Source organism: Chaetura pelagica, unplaced genomic scaffold (assembly GCF_000747805.2).
Source record: "Chaetura pelagica isolate M959 unplaced genomic scaffold, ChaPel_1.0 scaffold142, whole genome shotgun sequence".
Classification (NCBI taxonomy): domain Eukaryota; kingdom Metazoa; phylum Chordata; class Aves; order Apodiformes; family Apodidae; genus Chaetura; species Chaetura pelagica.
The window spans coordinates 4487548-4511105 of NW_009952973.1; the positions used below are offsets into that span (position 1 = coordinate 4487548).

The 23558-nt window shown below is 36.9% G+C and overlaps 1 protein-coding gene across 1 annotated transcript in view; it reads left to right on the forward strand.

Annotated features, from left to right (window-relative positions):
- Positions 1–6891: 6891 nt before the first annotated feature.
- FNIP2 (folliculin interacting protein 2) overlaps positions 6892–23558 on the forward strand; it is a 30287-nt gene continuing 13620 nt past the window's right edge. Inside the window, exons 1-9 of the mRNA XM_009995918.1 lie at positions 6892–7076; positions 13583–13709; positions 16966–17100; positions 18559–18659; positions 18742–18813; positions 19445–19545; positions 19695–19784; positions 20938–21009; positions 21624–21753. Coding sequence (XP_009994220.1) covers positions 6892–7076; positions 13583–13709; positions 16966–17100; positions 18559–18659; positions 18742–18813; positions 19445–19545; positions 19695–19784; positions 20938–21009; positions 21624–21753 — 1013 coding nt within the window. The remainder of the gene's footprint in view (positions 7077–13582; positions 13710–16965; positions 17101–18558; positions 18660–18741; positions 18814–19444; positions 19546–19694; positions 19785–20937; positions 21010–21623; positions 21754–23558) is intronic.

Sequence of the window (23558 nt, forward strand, 5' to 3'; positions counted from 1 at the left end):
TTCTTGTGTTCAGAAGTTCATGTATGCAGTCTTACAGACAATTATGTTTGGGAATTCTTTTGAATGGAACTAGGAAAATAATGTATATTTGAAAACTAGCTTTTTCTGCTTGTCACTTTATGGTAGCACTTGGTAACTGTAAAACGCCTACGTATAGCTGAACTGGATAATGGGTTATGGGGTAAGCATGTAATGAAGAGGAAAAGGAGAACAGAACGTTTGTATAGAAATGTGGTGTTAGGATGTGAACTAGAAATCTGATTGAAGCAGTGGCTATTTGGCTGTGTTACTGAAGCACTAAAAATTTGCTACACTATAGACTTCATTAGAGTTGTATCCTTGGGCCCTTTTTTTACTAGAAAATAAAGTGTGGTTTTTTTGGTTGTTTGTTTTTGTTTTTTTTAATGAAGGTGTTCTGAATCTCTAATTGTTAAGAAGGCTCCTAGTGAGTCTACTCTGGTAGACTCCATCTTGGGAGAAAGTCAAGCCCATTATAAAGTACTTTCTCATACAGTGGTTTGCTAGGGAACACTGAAGGAGCTACACCAATTATTACCTTCTCTTGAGGAGAAGGGTTTCTCATTTGTCTGAACAGATAATTGCTACATGATCTTGCTGACTGAAATTCTAGGTTTTTTCAATCACTGAGTCTTTGATGTCTGTAGCATTTTCCTATTGCATCACAAAGTTGCAACTGTCTTTCTGTGATTTTTATTTTTTTTAATTATTTTTTCATCCAGATATTTCATGATTGATGGACTGCTTTCTTGGCAGCCAAATCTTGCTATGATACTGGGTGTGGTCAGCTGTAATTATGTGTAAACCTGGCTGTATGAACTTTTAAGTCTTGTATAATACCAGTGTTTTTGAGAAAATGTTTGGGATCCTATGTGAGTAGTTAGGGTGGTTGGCCTGCTTTAAGGAGGAGGCTATTTCATAACTTAATGATTATTTATACATTCAAAGTCCTACACAATTGATGGTAAACAGAACATAACTTTCTTGCATAGTGTCTTGCAGGAAGTTTGGGTTTGCCCATGCCAGTCAGCTGCGGGACTGTCATTTGTTAGGTTTTGTGTGTAGTCTTTTTCATTGACAAGGTATTACGGCATGAGTGATTTAATTACCCTGCTCTTCTCTATGGGATCCTATGAGGTGGTTCCTCCTTCCCTTTGCAGTGAAACTTGCAAAGAAATACATATAAGCTTTCTAGATTCTGTGTGAGTTACTAGAAAGCTACCTTCCAAGCTGCCTACAAGAGAGGGTTAAGGAAAGTATTTTGGATGGAATAGGCGAATGATCATAACAACAAGAGGAGCAAAACATATTTTTGGCTATAACTAGTGAAAAATGCCTGAGCTGACGTTATATCCGTCTTTATTATCACTTCATTCAATCTAAGTCAGGATTTCCTGGCATTCATCTGGACAGAGGCAATGGACATTGCTGTTCATGCTGTAGCAACTTCTGCGTGATCAAGTATGGCTTCTTGAGTAGGTGTTCTTTCCCGTATCCTTATCAGTTGGGCAAATCAGTAAATTTTCATAGGTATTCGGCATACTTAGTTTTTCTTCACTCCCCTCCTCGTTATTACAGTTTAACTTTTCACTTGCAACTTCTGTTTTAGAAGAATCAACACCTGGCTTGCTCTTACCAGAGTTTACCACAGCCATTTTCACGGAGCTAACCAATATTATGTTAGCTTATAAAAAAACCTGGGCTGCTTCAGCTCTCAGCACAGCGAGAGAGCCACATCTCACGTTCTTGATTTCATATATTATGAATTTGGGAAGATGCACATAGAACCAGATAGCTTTTAATTTATTTATTTATTTCAGTTAAATGATAGTGCTAAATATGCACTTTTAGTTTAGTTGAAACTGACCTCTTCTGAAGCAATTTCCCTTGGAAGAAGGGTCCAGATAGTACTTGCCTCTAGCCCTGATTGAGAGTGTTTTCTGGTGCAGTGGGAGCATGTGTTCAGAACAAGGACAAAGGGGATTTACAATGCTTTCTGCACCCCCAGAGAGAGCATCCTAAACTTACTTGGCTGTGAAGTCTGAGAAATAATGTCATGTCCTCTGAAGTTTACAAAGCCTTCTTGTGAACACAGCCTTTTCATGGCAGGACTGGAAGAAACTTGTAGACATTATTTCTGTGAATATGCAGGTGTTTTTAGTTACTTTCAGTGAAAGTGTTTGGGTGTGTTTTAGCAAAAGGAGTATTTTTTCAGGTAAGTAGAAAAAAAATCGGGGAAGGATGTTAAACACCAAATGTTGTCATCTCTGTATCAGCTACCATTAATAGGTATTTACTTATGCCTATAAATAATATGGTTTAGTTATGTGGTGTTTTGGGTTTTTTTTTCATATTCTAAAACTACTCCTTTTAACACTGGCATGAAAGCTGCATACAGTTTTTTTTCTTATTAACTAAATTTTTAAAAAGGCTTTACAGAAGAAGAAGGAACAGGAAAGAGCAGGCAACCAAACCCATGCCTCGGGATATCCACCCCTAAGGTGTGGTAGTGATGTCTGTGCTGGCCTACTCATTTACATAGGAGATAGTAAGGTCTAAGATCCATCAGCACTTTCACACAGCAGTACAGTGTTATAAATACCAGATTATGTCTTGCGTTATTGCTCAAAATTCTCCTTCACGTGTGCCATGTGTAGTTCTTCCTTCTGTTCAAGAGAAGGTGGGGAAAGACAGAGGCAGTAAAGCTGCTAGGGTAAGAGATTTCTATTCATCTCATTTTCTGGCAGAGGCAGTGCTCAGACGTGCCTTGGCAGTGTCTGTATTTAGTAGCTGTGTTCCTGGATGCAGGCCCAATCACATGATGCCGCTGGAACAAGTGACATGGGAATGATGCACTAGCTGAGACCTGGCACTGCATACCAAAGGAGGTGGGGTGGCCCTGGTAGCCTGTGCCCCAGTCCTCAGTAGAGATGCTGAACCAAGCACCGCATGCGCCCATCTGGCTGCTGCTGTTTGGCTTGAACTGTTTGGCTTCAGTGAGAGCTGGAAGTTGGTCTTTAATAAGACAAACAGAAAAAAAACAAAAACAAAAAACAACCCACAACCCTACAGAAAGTTAAATAACAAGTAAATCTTCAGTTCTTTGCAATTATATAGATTATTATTATGAAATAACTCCTGCAAAATATTTTACATAGGTTAGATCAGCTGAATTCTTCTTGTTGTTAGAGGGTATGAGAGTTAGGGGGGAAAGTGGGGTGGAAGGGGGAAAGTTGATCCGGACTAAGCAAGGCTTTCTGTACTGCGGAAAGGGCTGTGATGCATTTAGGGTGGCAACCTCATTGCATACTTTTAGCTTTCTTTGTTTAAAGTCCTCACTTAACAAAAATAAACACACTTTTCTCAATGGTAAAACACAAATATATGCACTTTTTTGTGCAGTTACAAGTCTTGAGATCTTTTTGCTAACGGGGAATTCCACTTCTGGGGCTAGCAACTGAGAGCACTGTCTGTGCTGTTTATGGTACTACTTCAAACACATTGTTCTTGTTGGTATTTTTGTTTGGTTACGGTTGGTTGGTTTTCTTTTTGCATTATCACTGAGACACTGTATGAAAGCTGACTCCCAAACTTCAGACTTGTACATAAGCCAATAGAAAAGTGAATTCAAACTTACAAAAGTTGGCTGAGTTATGAAACGCTGGTTTAATAGGCTTTTCTTGATGTTTGTGGAAAGTTAATATGTGCAATTTATGGTGACTTGAACTTGTATAGATGTGTTTGTTAGCCTTTATCAGGTGTGTGTGGGTTTTGTGGTAGGTTTTTTGTGTGTATTGCTTTCTAGCAACAAAGTAATGAAAAATGCTTCTAACCTTGAAAAATCTAGTATATTCTCCTCTCCTAGACAGGGAGTCTGTGGAATTCTAACTTTTTAGTGAATAACTAAATAATATATAACTAGAATAGCTAATGTTTTGCTTTTCATACAGTAACATATAGAAATATCTTTTTTAAAAAGTAACCTTTCTGTATAGGGTTTTGAAATTAAGATATTTTTGTCCACTAGAACTCTTGCTACAGGAAGACTTCAGCAGAGAAAGAGAGAAAGAAGTGCTGCAAATAACATGTTCCTTCTTCACTTGTATGACTAAGCTGCAATGTATCCTGCCTAACTTGTGTGAAACTAGTAACTGTGTATCATGTTTGAACAAGGTGGTTCATCTGAGGTTAAAAGTGCTTTACCATATTAGGACTACTTTAAATCATTGTGGAAAAAGAATGTGGTGTGGCATCAGCACAACTTTTCCATATCCAAAGTTTTGAAAAGAGATAGAGCAATGCAGGGCAAATACTTCAAATTGGGAGGGAGAAAGGGAACCTGCCTCTTCTGCATAAGTTAAACAACAGACTAAAAGAGGGAAATTCATCATTAAGCAATCCAAAATAGAATCTACTTCACCTTTAAACATGTGCTTTGGCACTCTTCCTGAATGTCTGTGTCGTAGGCATTTTTTGTCTATCAGTTTTGTTAAGTGTATGTTTTGCAAAAACAAGTGCTCACTGAAACAGCTGATATGATTCAAACTTTCTTTTCATACACTTCTCTAGCCTGCTTCTAAAAGCTGTTTGGAAAACAAAACCTTACCGGGGGTTAGATTTGAAAACCATGCTTAAGTTTTAGAAGACATATGTAACTTATACAGAGAAGAATTCTTCCTCTTTCCCCTACCCCAATTTTTCTTGCTGAAGTATTACCTTGAGTTGAAATAATTTAGGTTATTTTCTTGCAGTGGAGGTGAAGGACAGGAAATGACCTATAAGCAGAGCAGGTGACATACTGTCATATAGCCTAGAAAGAGTGATTAAACTCTTCTTCTCAGAGGATTGTATCTGGAGACCAGGACACTTTTTTCAATTTTCTGCATTATTTACTCCTTGGACTTGGGGGGTTTTCCGCATGTGGTTTTGCTTCCCTTTTTTTTTTTTTTCTTCTCCCTAGGAATTGCTCTGGATTTTTGGTGGTAATCCCCCAGGTATTTTGGGATTTATAGTATTCTACAGATTACTTAATCTATGGATGAGGTACTTCAGTGAAGCATGTCAATTCAGTCAGCTTTACAGGAGTTCCTGATTATAGTCTCATATGAATCCAGTATTGTAATAATTTAAGTGAATTATTCAAAATTCTGTTTTGTTGAGGATTTTTTGGGTAAAAGATATGATGGAAGTGAATGCTATCAGTGGCTGATCTTATTCCAAGTATATAAACCTGGTAAGCAGTTTTGTTTCACTTATGCTCAAAGGTCACTAGGAGTGCTGGTGTTGAAGTAGTCCTCAATGAGGTGAGAGTTAGGAGTTGCCCTCTCCAAGTTACTCAAACGATCTAGAGAACAGACCAAAGCTTTTCAATCGTTTCCCTCACTTGGGAGGAGGAGTAATTGTGCTCTAGTATTGTCACAACTCTGGGAATTGAAAAATTGAAACTGAGCTTTATTATTTATTAAATATTATTTGTTCTTATTTGTTAATTATTAATAATAATTTATTATTGCTATAGGCTTCCCCCTGCAACTGAGCAAGTTGGTGAACCTAATCTTGCTCTAGGTTTCTTCCTGACTTTTGTCCAGTGTTAAGATTTTGAGGTTTACTGAAATTAAAAAATGCTTTAAGTAGTGTGCTGTGCTATTTAGCAGGTAGCATGTAGCACTGGGTTTTGAAATCCTGCTGTGTTTACTAACTCTACTGCTGTATTTCTGGACGTCCATTAGCAAATTTATTTTCCCTTTTTAATCTTGAAGGGAGCTAGCCCTGTGGCTGTTGATGTTGTAGGATGTCTAAAACTTTACTGGTGGGGGAAGGAAGCCATGTAAGACAAAAATTACGAGCAGACATGAATGATCTTTTTTTAAAGCAGGGATGAGGAGAAAGACTTTGTTATGCAGTGGAATTACCTGGGTCTGAATAAAATATCAGATTCCTTATTCTGTTGAAAAGCTTAATTTCTTTTGGTCAGAAGTATTTTATTAGATATTTTTGTCATCAGTGCTGCCATTAAATTGTTTTAATAGACACATGACTATAAATTCTCATCAACCAACTTGATGTCTGAGAACTTTTTTGTTTGTTGTTTTCCCTTCTACAAGCTTTTCAAAATAGTAGTCTCGGATTCAAGTGTAAATACTATTTGTCCTTAAAAGTAAAAGCCTTAGAGTGTGGAGTATCTGGTGTGTTTCTTAGTTTTGGTCTTTTCTTTTTTTTTAAGTGATAACCATATGGCAATGATGACAGATTCTTATTTGCTCCTAAGCTGTACGAGGTTGCTAGGGGTTGTCAGATGACACTTGCTCACATGAGAGCCATTAACAGGGTGTTGTAGCCAGTGTTAGAGCAACCTTGCAACTAAGGGCGAGTCACTGCAAAAGCAACTATGCTGCTTTTTTTTTTTTTTTTTAAAGAGGCCATATGGTTCAGTCTTGTGACTGCATAATTGCCAGCCACCTAATCACATACCAGGAAACAAACATAGTTAAAGTCAATATTAGCTGTTGTATCTACTACAGCTTTGCGCCAGGCTTGGTAGGAAAAACTCTTAGCAGAAAGAGCAAGTCTGCGATGGCTTCTGAAACTTGAAAGTCATGTCTACTCCTCTGTCTGGAATAATTGCAGCAGTGAATTAGCTACCGCTGTCTTTCTGCATTAATGGCTTACAGAATATATGAAGATCTCTTTGCCTTTTTTCCCCATAACAGGAAATTCAGCAGTTTGTGTTCCTGTGTAGGGCAAAAAGCTGATGGTAAACTACCATCGTTAATGGTTGATCTATAGTAAAGAAATCTGCTTGAGGCTGCATCCCTTCAGCAGGTATTTAGTTTATTTGAAGGAGCTTGACAAGAGGATTCATAGCAAAAGAAAATGTGTGGGGGTACACCAAAAGCTACAAATGGCACAGGGGGACAATTAGAAAGAGCAAGAAACAGAAGTGAAGTACCATTTGGAAATAATCTCTCTTGTACCAAATTGGATGAAAGGATTAGAAAATCTCTGAGAGACCAAAGTGTCAGCTGTGTGAGCAAAGTGACTAGACTACTTCAAAACAGGTATGCATGTAACTTTTTGTTATATATGATTTTTGTCAGAGTGGACATTTTTAGTTGATGCTAGATTTATAATCATGTGCCCAAAAAGCTATTTTGTAAAGAATTGGAGAAGTTCTGTTAGAATCTTATTCTTGCTGATGAATGTGGCTGATGCTTCAGAAACTTTTCCCTGTTGTTTGAAACTGAGCCTACATTCTTGACTCTAATGTGTAAGATTTATGTATATGCAAACGGAAGCATGAAGAGTAATTACCTTTCTTTTCTGTTAAGGTTATATATTCATACCTTCTCTTCCTACTTTCTAATTAGTTTTCCTTTTATTTTTTTGCCATCTGCTGTGTTAAGTGGGTCAAGTAGTAACAGTGTACAGAGCAGACAGGACAGAATGCTGTGAAGTGAGGGAAGAGTTGAGAGGGTAACCCTCTGCTTTGTAAATGACCTGTAGATCAAGCATTACATCCATGTAACCTGGAGTATGAATAGTGTTTCTTGGACTCCTTTGTAGTGCCTTTTTTAGATGTGTGCCAGCATGTCTCTAATGTCCAAGTCTGTACTGCAATGTTATGGTGCTGAAAATATGGTTCAGGGCAGCTTTTTCCAAATTCTAACACCCAAGGGTATTAGAATAAATACTATACATTCAGGACTGTTGATCTAAGCAGAAAAAAAAAGAAAAAAAGAAAAAAAAAGTGTATATATATATATATATGGGAATATAGATAAATTTCAGCCTTTTTATTTCTCTAGTCTATAGATGTTGCACTGAAGTGGCAAGTAGTTACTTTCAAAAAGGTTTTAAGGTCAGCTAAAGTAGTTTTGGAATATAAATTAATAGGTCACTTTTCAGTTACTGTGTACATGTTATAAAAGGGAGCCAAAAGCTTTCTTTGTAAAGATCAGGGTTTGGAGATCTAGATTAAGTGAAAATACTGATTCAGAGCAGAATGGGGTAAAAATCTTGTGACTTTTTTTCCAGAAACAAATGAGTCTGCTTTCGCTTTCCCCTAAGAGACATCTGCTTGACTCCAAGTTTCATATCTGTAATAGAAGAAATATTGAACAAACCAAAGAAAAGTAACTAATATGCCAATTTAAGAGAAAATAAAGCACACTTAAGCTTAATATAAAATCTGGGATCAAAACCTGCCAGAATATCTCTTAAGCTGTTCCAAACTTGTTGCTTTCTTGAGAAAAAAAAAAAAAAGTATCCAGTGTTTTGGTATCTTTTAGTAGACCTTGTTTTCCTGTTACATTAATGTAGACAGTTTTATTTATTTTTACTTGATTAGTTCTAGAATCTCCCACACGCAGGAAGGATCCATACTGAAGGTGTGACTGGATAAACTGAGCTGTTCGAACAGATTGCTGATGCTGAAGGGAGTAATCACATCCCCTCTTCTTCCTTTGCTTCCTAGAATCTTGCTCTTGTCCTTTTTCCCATTGTGCTGGCCTTGGTCTTTCAAATCCTTGGTCAGTTCAGCTCGATAAGCACACAGAAAACTGACTCGGGAAAAAGAAAACTCAACTGACATTTACTTATTTGGGAACATAGGGAATGTTTTCTTTGTGCGCTTCCCTAAAGGTGTATAGCTCCGTGGATGAAGAGAGTATAACTCGTGCTGCCACCAAGAGGTGGAGGTTCCATTGACTTGTACTCCTTCCTTCCTTTTTCCAGCTGTGTTTCTGATCTACTTTTGTGTGCTGGGACAAATTGCTGCTACAGAGAATTCTGTTACTTTACAGAATTATTGCCAGAGCATACATGAGTAATAGGAAGGGTTGTGTTTTTACAAAAGGAGGAGAGAAGATATGTGGGGATTTTATTTTTCTGGTTAGATAGGAGAATACATTTGGTCAAAATAGCTACATTTAGCCTGTAATATGAACAACCACAGAAACTCTTACTAATTTAATTCCACTAATTTTTAAGAATATGCAGGACCTAGCAAAATGAATTGTTTTAAAGCCAAAGTGAAACTTTTCAGTTAGCTGTCAGTCTCTTAACTTCCTTACCTTTCTAGGGTGTAATTATATCAGAAGCCTGTTTTGTAATTTTGCACTACACCGATACTCAGGTGGTTGAAAAAAAAAAAAGCCTTGCTATAATTTTATTTGTACAATTTTTTATAAGTCACCTATCAATATGTATTCCTTCCACACTATTAAGTAGTTCTTAACACAGAAATTGATCTTTCCTGTATAAGCAGAATGAAAAAAAATTATATAAGCATGCAGATGATGTGTCAGTGTTTAGCAAAACTTATTTTTGAAGGTTTTTTTTTAAGCTGGCTGAAAGAAGCAACAGTTGTTACCCAAAACCAGTGATTGTAGCACATTTACTCTTGCTAAATATTCATAAGAAATATGAATCTTACCCTGGGAATTACATAGTTTTGTTATCAGAAGTAGCACTTTCAGCAGTAGGTACGTATATGAAACTACTTGTATTATATAACGCTCAGCTTCCTTCAGTACTTCCATATGGTTGGGTAAGCTGTTTTAGACAGAAAAAGAGTAAAAGGAAACAACCAACAGCATGCTAGTTTAGATTTTACCAAAATAGTGTAAGAAAAACAACTATGTCTTGAAACATTAAGAGAATGGCAGGAATGGAGGCAAAGAGCTAAAAAGGCATTTCTGATATGGATAAACATTGATATTTATTAAAATTGGACATGGGGTAGACTGTTAGAATATCATAATGTGGTGCAGCTGGAAAATAAATGGCTTTTTGTAAGCATGTTAAGTGTTGCTTTCTAGTCCAGAAGTGGAAGAATCAATACTTTGCTATGGAATTGTCAATGAAAAATTGAAATTTCAGTCTAATAATGTGGAAATTCTGGTGCCAGCTTTTCACATAATGCTTTCAAGAATCTTTTCTTTCCTCATCCTCTAGCTATCTCCCATGAATGCATTGTGAGATTATTTATTTTGTTGCCTTAATGTTAATATTAGTTCATATTAGTTCATATTGTGGTCTTAGGGGGAGAAGAGTATGTTATCTCAGTATTTATTTTTGGAGGATAGAAATATATATCCTTTGGTCAAACTTGGTGGTTGAGATTGATTAGTGAATTAACAAATAATTGGGCAAGGTGAATACAGGCATAGAGGTTGCCTGTGAGCATAGGAGCCTTTTTTCCTTAGGAAAAAAAAAACAAACGCTAAATATTTGTTGACTATTTTGGTCTTACTTTCTAGAAAAAAAGTGCTGGAAGAGTGAAAAGTATTTTCTTCTTAGTCAAACCCTTAAACTATTAGTTTCTAATCTCTAAAGGAATGTTGAGCTATCCAATGCAGAAGTGTAGCGGTAGGTTTTTTCTATGAACTAGTATTTTATGCAAGAGTCTTTTTCAAAAACCATATGTGGTGAAGAAAAAATGTCTTCCAGCATTGCTGAATAAGCAAGAAGCTGATACAGAGGTAAGAAAGCAACAGTTTATGGTTTTGATTTTTGCATGTGTTAAAACAGCTGACCAATGAGTCTCTGTATCATCTATGTTCTTAAACATTCTGTTTTTAGGAGATTACATACTCCTGCTGTTCCTGTTCTGGGGGCTGTATGTTGTATGAGCTGGTTTAAATAATAAAGGGTGGAAGGACTGTAAGCAGTCTGCTTATCAGCTTCTGTGGTTGGGAAAAACATCCATGTCATCTGACTAGTCTTGGGCCTAGTGCTAGATTCCATATGGAAGTAATGAGACTATGGATTTTTATGTCTCTGTAGCTTCCGTGTAGATATGCTTGGTCTTATCAAAGGAGGATTCAGTAGGATGGATCTCTTCTGTAACGGGTAGGATTGCTGCAAGAGCTGCATCTGTGTTCTTGGTAGTTCAAAGCCTGAAAGCAAGGACTTCACTAAAACATAAGTTTTATATTTGGTTAGTACTATAAGAGGCTTTGTCTGAAGTTACTTCCCTAGATTTGGTCTATTAGTCACATAAAGCTCTATATGGTGGGTTTCATGTAGCTTCATGTAGCTTAGTTTGTTGTTATCTGGCATTAGAATCTTTTTGAAGTTCTGAAAGATCACAGCAATCTTTGAATTCTAGTGTGGTATGTGGAAAAGGCACCTCAGCAGGCTGCTAAATTGTCTTCTACTTCAGCATTTGTTATAAAACCCGGCTTACATCTTATACAGAAGTTGGCACTGTGTAAATAATGTTTTCTTTAGTGCACAGTGTGGGAGTTCACCTGTTCATAAGGAACCTTGAATTCATGCAACACAAATATTGAGCATGCTTTTGGCATTGGTGGGCAGATGTAGAGCTGTGTTGGCCCAATCTGTGCCTGAAATGAATCTTTCTCAGTTTAGACTTGCAGACCTCTGGGCTGAACTATGAATCCTGCTGTGCCACTCCTGGAGACAAATAAGACTTTGCTTTTGCATACGATTTAAATTAAGACCATGGAGATAGACCTTTTCTGTGTTGTTAAAGGAGGGAAGATGTGGTCATCTTAACAAAGCAGTATAGTTAGTTCAGGTTGCAGAAAATGGGTAAGTAAACAGGTAGCTGTATGACTGAACAGATATCAGAATATCTGGTACTGAGAAGCATCAGATTCATGCAGCAGACCAGAATGACATCAGTTGATGGCTCTGACTTCTCTGGCATTCTATATAACTGTATTTTGTAATACCATTGCACAGGCAGTGGGCTGAGAAATTTGTAACAGACGCATAAAACAGATGGTGTAGTTGCAGCTCTCTGTATATGTGAGGTGTGTAGGATCCTTGTTGGGCAACCATCAACAGTGGTATCAGGTCTGATCTCATGCACGTTAACGTAATGTTGTGAGTCCCTTTGAAAGGGAAGACTTGAAGTCTGCCTGGCATTCCTAGCATTTGGGGGCAACAAGTTACAAACATCAGCAATTTTCCTCACTATTGGTGGCAAAACACCGTTTAGCGTTGTTCCATGATCTGGCTTCAATAAATACTGGACCCTTGCACATCATGTACATGAAGTATACCTGTATCAGAGTGGATCTCCTTACAATGGAAATAGCTATCTGGCTTATTCTCTCCCACTGTATTTAAAAACAGAATAAAACCTCCAGTGTGATGAGGTCTTTCAGCTTTGAAAAAGTACCTATTTAAACTTATTTTCCTTTTTAGCTACATAGAAAGGGGAGTTGATCTCTGAAATGCAAGATGAAGCACAAAGAAGAAATTAATCTGGCTTTAGTTATAATAAATTTGCAAATCTCTGAGTACTCCTAAAGCAGTTGCCTATGGTTACCCTACTTACTCCAGCAGGAGTTGGTATAATGATTTATGGCTGTTAACAGAATGTGGAATAAAAGAAGTAGCTTCAGAAATACCTGTCTTTCAGGTCGATAGAGTTTTTTTGCTCTTCCCTCAATTCTTTACCTTCCCTTTCTGTAGGGCATAGTTTGGGAAAATTCCTAAAGGAAGCGTCCTTTTGGATGGGAGATCAGTGTGGCCTTGACTGAAGTCTGGTATGCAATTTGTTAAACCAACAGCTATTAATAACGTTGTACTCTTGCCCCCTTGATGTGGTCCATCCAGGTCAGGGATGAGGCAATGTGACAGAGTGCCAGTGCTGTGTGGCACTGCTTTAATGCAGTAGCAGGTTTTTTCCATTAATTCCAGCTTGTCAGCTACATAAGATGAAAAGCGTTTTCTGTAGCTGAACCCAAGGCCAAGGAAACCTCCATACTCTGATGTGCAGACCTAATTCCCTTTGGAATTAGGTAGTAGTTCCCTGCCATTGCAGCTGTGATCATTGTGCTTCTCAGCCAGCCTCCTGTGGTAGCGCAAGGAGGCAAATCATGTGCCATGGTGGATCTCTGAGGAACCATCAGATGCTGGCTTGAGAGAGTTGTTTTGCACCAGGTTGAATCTCAGAAGTATCTTGGTTTCATCATAGTTGGAGACCAAGTTTTGATAATCTATTGCTCAGTAAGCTCTGAAACATCTCAAAAGAAAGGGGAATAATAATGGAACAACATAAGCCTGTATTTCAGTCACAAGAGTTAAACTTTGGAAAAATTGTAGCTTGCATAGACAGGAATAGGTCAAAAGGAGTTGGGTTTGCTTTGTTTAGCGGAGAGAAGGATGAGGGAGGGTGTAAGCCTTGAGCTTGTTGGTAACTGTTGTTCTTCATTGCCACTGAGAGAATTTCACAAAATAGGACACGTACCTTGCAATAAGGATGATCCAAACTGTGCATGGAGAAGGGGGTAAATTTAGGAGTCTTTAAGGGCTGAAGCAAATTGCTGAGTCAAAGTTTTGTGTTCCTTTTCTGGAAAATCTTGGAAAAAAGGTTAGATGAAAATTGCTCTGGCTCTGCCTGCCTCTGTATCAGTGATGCTGGACTTAGATGCTCCTTCGAGTTCCTTTTTGGTCCAGGTTTTGCAATCACAAACTGATTCTTGTAAATGCTGAGTAAAAGATGTGTATGCCAAATACCTGCTTCTTCACTTAAATAAGCCTGCAAAGTAAGCACACTATTTTAACATACTGTGTTTATAATCTGCAGCTGGTCCTCTTCAGAGTTTGACTTGAATGAAATCCGCCTGATAGTTTACCAAGACTGTGAGAGGAGAGGCAGACAGGTCTTATTTGATTCCAAAGCAGTCCGCAAAATTAATGAAGCTGTGGTTCAGGTATGAAATGCTAATTTTGCTTTTGTTCTACTGCTCTTTTGTTTCCTTTCCCCAAAGCAGGAGTTTTATTATGACAGTGTCAACTACTTAATCTTACTTGTGGTCTTTCACTTAATCTTGATTCTGTGATAACTGCAACAAGAGTGTGTTAGAATCCAAAAAGCCTATGAATACATATCTAGTATTTGGTAGTTATATTATTAATATGATATTGAAACTTAACAATTGAGACCTGATTTGTTTTCAAGCAAAGCAATCTATATCCCTTTAAACTGAGTATTTCCTTAGCCTTTTTAGTGTGGACTGGGATTGCTTTTCATTGTGTAGTCCCACTGTTCCAGTGATGTCTAGTATGTCTCTGAAATGTGCTTGTCTCCTTTTGGTGTTTGGATTTTAAAGTTCTTGTTTTTATGTGAATTAAAACAGCTCCACTTTGGCTAACCATGCTGTTCTGTGTTAAGACTGACACATGGCAATATAGGATCACCTAAGTTTTGGTAACACACATAGAAACAAGAGTAGATGCTATCAATATGCAAATTCTGTGTGCTGCTCTCTAGGCACACAAATTGTTGAATAATGCTTCCAACAAATGTAGGTGATTTAAAGGCAAGTGAACCAATAGTATTTTCTGGTTTGTGGTTGTTTTGTTGTTGTTTGGGGTTTTTTTCCTACTAGCTCTGTTTCTTTTCTATATTGAATTATTTCAATTTTTTGTTTGTTTTGAAGCATTTGTTACAACCAGCAGCTTTAGACTAGCGTGGATCGTTGTAGAATCACTAGCTATATGTGAAAGATTGTGACTTGTGAAAATTACTGATGAAGACACTTAGAAAACAGCAATCTCTCTTTCAGTCACACTGAAAATATACCATTGTGTCAAATCAGTAATACTGATAAGCATAATGAGCTGATGACTGATCATCTGCTTAAGAGGATAAATGGGCCAGCCTGGTCTGTTAATCTTGACCTGCTCCCTCCTCCTGTCATTACTTCATATCTTAAAGTTGGTTTGAAATATACAGCATGTGAGAAAGATAAATAATTCTGGCTTACTTTAAATACTCAAATTATTTCATTTGAATATTTTAAACTAAAAATTAACTATAAAAAGTCCTATCAGAAACTTTGTAACACTGACATAAAACACATGATACAAGCTATAATCTGTTTTCTAGCCAGACACTAATTGAGGCACCCTTTTAAAACAACCAATGCATTTTGGCATGCAAGTACAGAGATGTTAAAAGTGGTCTTGAATGCTTGATAGTTTCTTTGGGATGTTGTCAAACAGCAAGCCTAAAAGTTGGTTCATTTAAAGTTAAGGAAATTTACTCTCAAGCTCAGTCTCATTTAAACTAAAATCAAGAAATTGTGTGTGTGCACTGTGCATTTTCCTTAAATACAGTAAAGCTAATTCACATTGAATATTCAAATACATTGCTTTTAAAGTATGCAGTAAACTTACTTCCTGGGGGAACTCACAGGTTTGTATTCCATTTAACCATATATTTTCAGAATACTGCATTTCTTTTCAGTCTTCTTCATCTAATCTCCAGTTCTTTCTGCAGATGGTATATATCAGACCACTGTTATTAAGCATTTCTTGTCAATAGCTCATTAAATATGTGACCGCTGACACTGGTGCATTTCTAAACCCCTAATGACAGTCACATTGGGATTAGATAAGCAATAGCACATAAATACTATGCAAGGAAAACAAGCACAAAGAGTGCAAATATAGGACAAAAATTAGAAGTCTGGTATTTTAGCTTTTTAACGTGTTTTGCAGGCTTATTTTTAAAATGGTAAAGGAGCTATACCATTGCAGTTGAGTTTAAACTTTAAAAAAAAAAAAGTCAGATCATCTACACTATTTTTCTTGCCTAGCTCTTCCTCTTTTTCTTCTGCATCTTTCCTTCTACCCATTTGTCATCTTGTCAGGGTGACTTGAGTATTCTAAAATTACTACAGTTAATGCAGCAGTATTAAAAAAAATTGTATTAAAAATAAGTCATCTTCATTGGATTCTACTTTTATTTCCATTTGATTTCCTGTTACCGTCTCTTTTTTGTCTTGCAGAGCCAAAAATGCATTATGTAAATTTTGGCTGACTGCTTTTTATTAGCAACTAGGTTGTTACTATTTCTTTTTGCCTGCTTGCTTGTTATTTTGTAAACTATCTATATGTACCTTGTTGACATTTTAAAAAATAATGATCTCTGGCAGTGCACATTCTCAATGAGGTAAACTATGGTGGTATGAAAGGCAACTTACCACTTTGTTCTGATGTGTACCACATGAATGAATGATTGCATTAATATATGTTCATTAAGAGATGTTGAATTTCTTAAACATATAAAAAGGTTAAGAGTTTGAGATAAAGTTTCTAAGACTATAACAGTTTTCATTGTTGTAAGGCTACAGTTTTGCTCCCTTCATATAATAATTTCAAGTACATGTGAGAAGTATGTTCAAAATAATATGGTCCTTTTAACTGACATCTAATGAATATTCACATTGAGGGGAAAAAGGGAATGCTAAAGAAAACAAGAAACTGATTGTTTTTCTGTTTCAGAAAACATGAATTCAAGTCAGTTTTTCTTAGGAAATGTGTGAATAGTTGGTATCTTTCTGAGATTTACTTTACACCTTTCTGATAAGTTCTAATATGTTGTTAAAACATAGTGACTTGAGAGTAAACTTTGAATTAAACAGTCATCTGGATTTAAGCATTCATTTGCTTGCCTTTAGAGGTTTAATAGATTTTATAACCTGGTAATTCTACCAAATGATGCATGTTTTTGCTGGCTGTTCTTCTGTTTGAGAAATCTGTTAATCATTTGGGGAGCAAAAATTACATGCAATTTGAGCAATTAATTCTGCAAATTACTACAGAAATTGGTTTGTAAGCAACCCATAAGATGAGATTTTGTTTACATGAACTTTGGCAAATGTTACACAGAGCAATTATTAACCATTGGGAATACTCTTCCAGTGGAATTTAGACTAATTACTCTGTTTAATACTATGAAAATTTGTCTAATGTCAAAAATGTGAGGGTAGTTCTGCTCTTTCTCTGTTCTGACTTCTTAAATCTTTTTAAACTGATACATACAACTTGAACCAAATAGGAGGCTTTTAATTTCTGTTGCTTACCTGTTTTTTAAGAAAAATCTTCCCATGTTATGTTTACAGATGAGAGTTCTCATGTTTGTATTCATTGTTCTCATTATACTGCTCTGTTTTGACACAGAAAATGGCAGAGGATGCTTCTGTAAAGACTTCTGCCAAGAACTGCCCAGCAAGCAATGGGAACAACACTGTTTCTTCCCATAGTACCTCAATAACCTGTATGCAACATGTCAAAGAACATATACCGAAGTATCAGGTAATGTGCATTGTTTTTCTTGCTTGTTTTTGTCCATTATACTGAAGAAGTTTACTTATGAAACATGCATTGAATGACTAGTTATATTTCTAGTATATTCAAAGTTAATCTGAACCTTGAGGTATCTACCCTGTCTTTAAAATATTGTAAAGCAAGAACATGTGGGTACATCTTAACTTTTGGTCTGTCTTGGTTTTCTCTTTGGAAGAGTTACAAAAGATTTTTAATAGCATTATTATTTGTGAAGGTCATAAAAAGCACCATTCTGTTCTTGTTTTGAAAGATGTCTACTACCTGTGCTTCAGGTCAGTTGTGAATATGCTGTTGAACATAGTGTTTTAAGTGTCCTTTTAGTCTGCATTACTATAACATGAAGTTTTTAAGAGAACTACTTTTTAGGTACTCTGGCTGTTATTCTCAGTAAAAGCATAAACATTTAATCTAGAAAAATGTAAATTGAAGCATTTATAGATTAAGGTAGTAAACTTCTGATATTTAACTGGAAAGCTAGTGGTTTCTTTCTGAGCTTTCCAGTACCTGAAGGGGTCCTGCAGGAAAGCTGGGGAGGGACTGTTTACAAGGGTGTAAAATGATACAAGAGATAGGATGAGGGCCTTAAACTAGACTAGGGTAGATTTAGATTGGATATTAGGAAGCAGTTCTTTGTAATTAGGGTGGTGAAGCACTGAAACAGGTTGCCCAGAGAGTTACTCTCAGCCCCATCCCTGGAATCGTTGAAAGTCAGGCTAGAGGATGCTCTGAGCAATCTGATCTGGCTAAAAAGGGCTCTGTGCACTGCAGGGATGCTGGACTAGGTGACCTTTAAATTAAAGGTCCCTTCCAACCCCATTCATTCTGATTCTATGATTCTTTCAGAATTAACAAACTTTTCTCCATATTTGCTGTTGTTGATCAGTCTTTGAAACAAAATTTAAAAATCAGTCTGATTATACTTAGAAGCACATAGTAGCCCTTCATAAATAGTTTTCCAATCTGAAAAGTTTCCAGGAAGCTTTCTATAAGGACAGAGAAGGATAATTTACCCATTTGAATAAGGAAGTCAGTTTAATGCTTGAGGATCCAGGCCATAGAATCCAAGTCCTGACAAGACTTACAGGTTTCATCAGTCTGTTACATGGTTATATTGCTGGATACAGTTATTTCTTTGGAAATGCAGTAGATCATTTTTCATCTAGAAAGATGTAAAGGCCTTTGTTGGTCCCCCTGTAACAAGGGTAATCATGCCCATCCAGTGAGTAAAACAGAGTACATCTTTCAGCTGTAATTGCTTGTGCTTGCACTCAATATGTTAGAACCACAAGGGATCTTAGTCTGGATGGAAAAGCAGAAGTTATTTGTATTTTTCATTCAAAATGTAGCACTATGGCACTATATTAAATTGAAATAATATGCCAAGTTATTCTTGACTTTGCTCTTTGCATCTTCTTGTCTGTGCAGTACACCAGACCAGCATCTGATGTCAACATGCTGGGAGAAATGATGTTTGGCTCAGTGGCAATGAGTTACAAAGGCTCCACCTTGAAAATTCACTATATACGGTGAGTGTCCTTTTATAAAATGCGCTCTCTTGTCACGTGCATGGAACTTATGACTCAATGAAATGACTGTTTATCCTTTCAGCTCTCCCCCACAGCTGATGATAAGTAAAGTTTTCTCAGCCAGGGTTGGAAGCTTCAGTGGAAGCAACAATAAGTAAGAACCTTTTTTCTATTTTTATTTTTTTTCTTCCCTATGCCATGCAGTTGTCTTTCCTTCTTTTTCCTTTTGTAGTCCTTCTGTTGCTGCTTCTAAGCTTGACTTAGCTGAAGTCAACAAGTTTAGTAGCAAAATCAGAAATTATGACTGTGAGGAAGGATTCTCTTGATCCAGGCCATCCAGATTTAAAAAATAAAATCTCTCTTGTGTTTCTGCTTCTTAATTTGTCCAGAGCATGCAATAAACTTTAGAGGTTAGATGCTTTGGAAGATCAAAGCCTCTATCTCTACCCTATTTTGACAAAGCTTTGTGTCCCTGTATCCCACTTCTGTTTTCTTCATCTGTTGTTGAAGATACTGTGTATCATCTTTCCTTGTCCCAAAATGGGCAAATGTGAATAAACTGAATCCCAGATACGACATACAGAAACTTAAAATAATTCAAAGAGGGAGCCTATATAGACAATAAAGGTCTTATCTCCAGTTTCAGAATACCTGCTGGTCTTTGAGTTCAAATGTAATGTTAATTGTCAGCCTTTTTTTCCATAAAATGAGCCTAATTCTCAAGCTAGTATTAATGCCTAGTGATTACATTCTTAAGGACCACTGGCCTTTTCTCCTTTTTTTAGCTTACAAGATAGCTTTGAATACATCAACCAAGACACCAATGTTGGAAAGCTGAGCTCGAATCAGAGTGGTTTGGGAATCTGTCGCAGTGGAAGTAATTTAGGTAACTATTTCCAGGTTCCATGTCTTTCTGACAACGTGAGGCCATCTGTTAATTTTGTTTGTTGTTTGTTTTTTTCCCGTGTATCACCTTTGTTTTATTTTTTTTCTTTTTTTGCATTGCATTGTCTCTACATTGCTTTTGTTTCCTAGGTGTGTTACAGCTGTGTAGCAGCAAGCTGCTGCAGGGTGTGTCTGAAGGAGGTCCCCTCCGGCTCATCCGCAGTGCTTCTTTCTTTGCAGGTTTGTGTGGAATGCCAGCCACAGTGTGAACCATCCATATGCACACACAAATCCAGCTCCTTCTGAATTCTTGTAGGACATACATAATTACTCTCTAAAAACAGGAAGGGCTAGAATAGTGACAGTGAACAGATGTATCTGGCTTATTTAAAAAAAAATAAAATTAAAAAAAACCCTAAATTAATTTGCTTTTGTTCCTATCTTGTTTCCAATTCCTGTATTTGATTTTAAAGGTATTTTTGTACAATGTTTGTAGTAATAAATGAGCCCTTATGTTTCTTAGAGAGTTTATGTTTCCTAGCTTATAGCTCGTTTCTTGCTAATGTGCAGGTGTCTTGCTGGTGTACAATTTTTTCTTCTCTTACCTTTTGCTGCTTTTTTAAATTTGATGGCACACTTTCAAAATTAACTATTGAGCTTAGTCTGGGAGGGCATTTAAGGTTTTTTCTTTAACAATATGAATTTTTTTCATTTTCAAAACTGAACTACATGAAGTCTGCTTTTACAGGCTTATTGATGACCCATGCAGGTGGGTAGATCTTAGACCTTATTAGTTCTGTTTATTGCTAAAATGCGAACTGGAATACCAATGCAGTTTCTTCACAGCCTTTGCAGATCTTGCATGCTCTACAATTTGACTGACTCTGCATTACTAACACTTCAATGCAATACAGCATAGGCGGAATGTGTCTTACTGCGAGGCTTTGTGGATAGTAAACTTCTGCTTGGGGAGTGAATCAGAAGCTTAATTGACCTTATACTTGACTACGTTATGATGTTAACCTGTGTAAAGTGACAGTCTTGTACACACAAAAAAAATGTCAAGAGAGACAGGTGGGGGCTACGACCAGTCCTCAATTTCAAAGCATATCTGATTTCTGGTAATATAGACTGTGTTCACATTCTTAAGCTTCTCAGAGAGGTTTTTAGATTGGGGCAAACAACCAGCTTAATCTAGCAACATGATACTACTCAGTATGGAAATACTGTTTGCTGCCACCTCTGCTCACACCATACTGCTTCTTTGGAGTAACAGTACAAGATGTATCTTTGCTGTTTTATGACCTTTAAACTTAAACTTTTTTTTTACAATGTGACAAATAGTATGATGAGTTATGTAATATTTTCTGTTGATCTGATCTGTTTGTTTTAGCACACAGCACACCTGTTGATATGCCTAGCAGAGGACAAAATGAGGACAGAGACAGTGGCATTGCTCGGTCAGGTATCTGCTATCTGTTTTGTTTGCCAGCTTTTGTAATTATTTTACAGTTCTTTTATGCAGGGATTCACCTGAAAGAGAGGCACCCTATGACCCATAAATCCAAACTATTTGGATCTGCTAAGCGACTTTCTTTCTTTTGCCCCAAGCCTTAATGCAAGAATATTTCTAGTGATATTCTTTGTTGACAGCCATTATTTTCTGGTTTCTTACCCAATTTATAATTTGGAGAAAGAACTAGCTAGAGCCTTCACTAAATCAAGGGAGGAGAAGATGTTTTTTGCACTGAATAGGAAAAGGAGGCCAGGAAACCAGGAGATCTGTCTGTTGTAACTGGAGGGCAACACCTTTTAGGACAGAATGCTTTTAATGAGGATAAGACAACATTTAGTATGTTCTAGTAGGGAAGATCTCTGACTTTATAAGAAAAAGAATGTCCTTAGGCAGCAATAAATATTTTAAATTAATCTGTCCTGTTCCGAGTGAGTTATGTGAAAAAGGTCAGAAAGCAAAAGCAATATCTCTGGAAATTTGTTTGCAGTTAGACTATGAAGAAAAATATTTAACCAGCACTCTTTGTAATTCTTTGTATGTGGGTTTTCTTGCTTTCTTGATAGCATCTCTGAGCAGTCTTCTCGTCACCCCTTTTCCATCTCCAAGCTCTTCATCATCATCTTCTAGCAGCTACCAACGTCGCTGGCTCCGAAGTCAGACAACCAGTTTAGAGAATGGAATTATTCCAAGGTGGTGAGTGCAACAATTTTCTTCTTACAACAGCTGTTTTAGTTTAAGCTAAATAGGGATTATGCCTCTTTTCTGAAAAAGGACAAATTCTGTTACTAAATGCTCTTCATTTAGTTTAACTTCTGTGCATGTTACATAATATTGCCAATATGAAGAAAGATCAAATTGTGGCCAAATATGAACTGCAAGGCCTGATTTGAATTATACTTACTTTTATTGAACATATAGGCTGTGTCTGAAGCCACATTCTGAAAAGCAAATTACACTGCTTCTGAAGGAGCATCCTGTTGAGATGAAAGGGACTGTAGGAGCACTGCTGCTGTAATTACATTATACTATGATGAAGTCTGACTAGTGAGCAGTTACTGAAGTTTTGGAGTAATAACCCATGATGACTCTCTTGGCTGGTACAGGATGTTCCTGATGTGACTTCTGACAAAACAGGAAGAAAAAAAAAAAAAGAGCTGTGATCAAAAAGCTTGGCTTCTGTTTTGGAATTTTATTAGCTTTTGTAGCTCAGTGGCATAACAAAGCATGGAATGCAGCAAACCTTTCATAGCTAATAAGCAAATTCTTCCTTGTCGGTTGCAAAATAGCAACTGATTCTTGAGTATCTGCTTATATGTACCCATCCACCTGCACCCAGAGACAGCATGGAATTAGTGGAGAGCTAAATGATTGACCTCTCTCCCTCTTAAGTGTTTTTCAGTTAAGCTCAAAAAACTGCCAGTTAAAATATGTGGTCAGTCAAAAAACAAAACCTTTTTGAAAATACTTTTTTCCCCAAGTGTCAGCACTTGAAGTGTTTTCCTGGATATTCGTAGCAAATTATTTTTAACATGAAGAATCATGTAGCAGTTGTAATGTAGTAGACATGCTATCTAAATCATGTTTGCCATTGAAAATAAGCAAGTAAACTCTTTGCTTCAGTAAATTGAAATACTTTTTGGTCTGATTTCTTAAAGAAATAAAGCTGAGAGCAGTGCATGCAGAAAAAGTTAAAACATTTAGGGTAAATAAGATAATTTTAGCCCATTTTAGGAAGTAGCCAAATTTTCAGAAATAGAAACCTTTTTGAAGTGTTACAAAAGTAACATTGCTTAGAGGGAGGTAGGGGTTTTGGGTTGTTCGTTCATTGTAGGAAGTAGGTTGAGTTTTTTTCGCCTTGGAGAATCTGTGGGGGGGAAATATATTGGAAATAGGATATTACTAGCTCCACTGTCTAGAATTACTCTTGAGTTGGGGTTCTTTCTCAGCCCAGAGAAATAGTAGGTTTCTGGTTGAATACTTCAGTGACAGCAGAGTTCGCACTTCAGTTTGCACAGCCAAGATTTTACAATCTCTGTAACTGATGCTTTAGGCCACTAGCTCAAAGAAAATGAGATGTCTAGCTGGAACTCCTTGTAGTCAGTTGGCAGGCAAGCTACATTAGCAGCTTTGTTGAAAAGGCTTCTCTTACAGACCTAAATTCTTCAATTTCTGTTCTTGGGAAGCAGCACAAAAGCTTGTGGTGTTTCTTAGATGCTAACCAACCATCCTTTCCCAGCTTCCTTGGGAATTTCTGTCTCTGCATGCAAGTTCCTGAAGTTCAAGTGAGGTTATGTTTTTGTCTTGAACTCTGATTTCCCACAAGCTGTTTTTTGTTGGGGTTTTATTGTGTTTTTTTTCTGTATTACTGGACTCATACTTCTATGATGAGAAACTTTTGTATATTTAAGTTTGTCAAGCCAATTAAATTGTAAACGGTTTATTTTTAGAGTGAACTTAGAATGAATGCTTAGCATTCAGGCTTCTCCCTTTTTTATTTG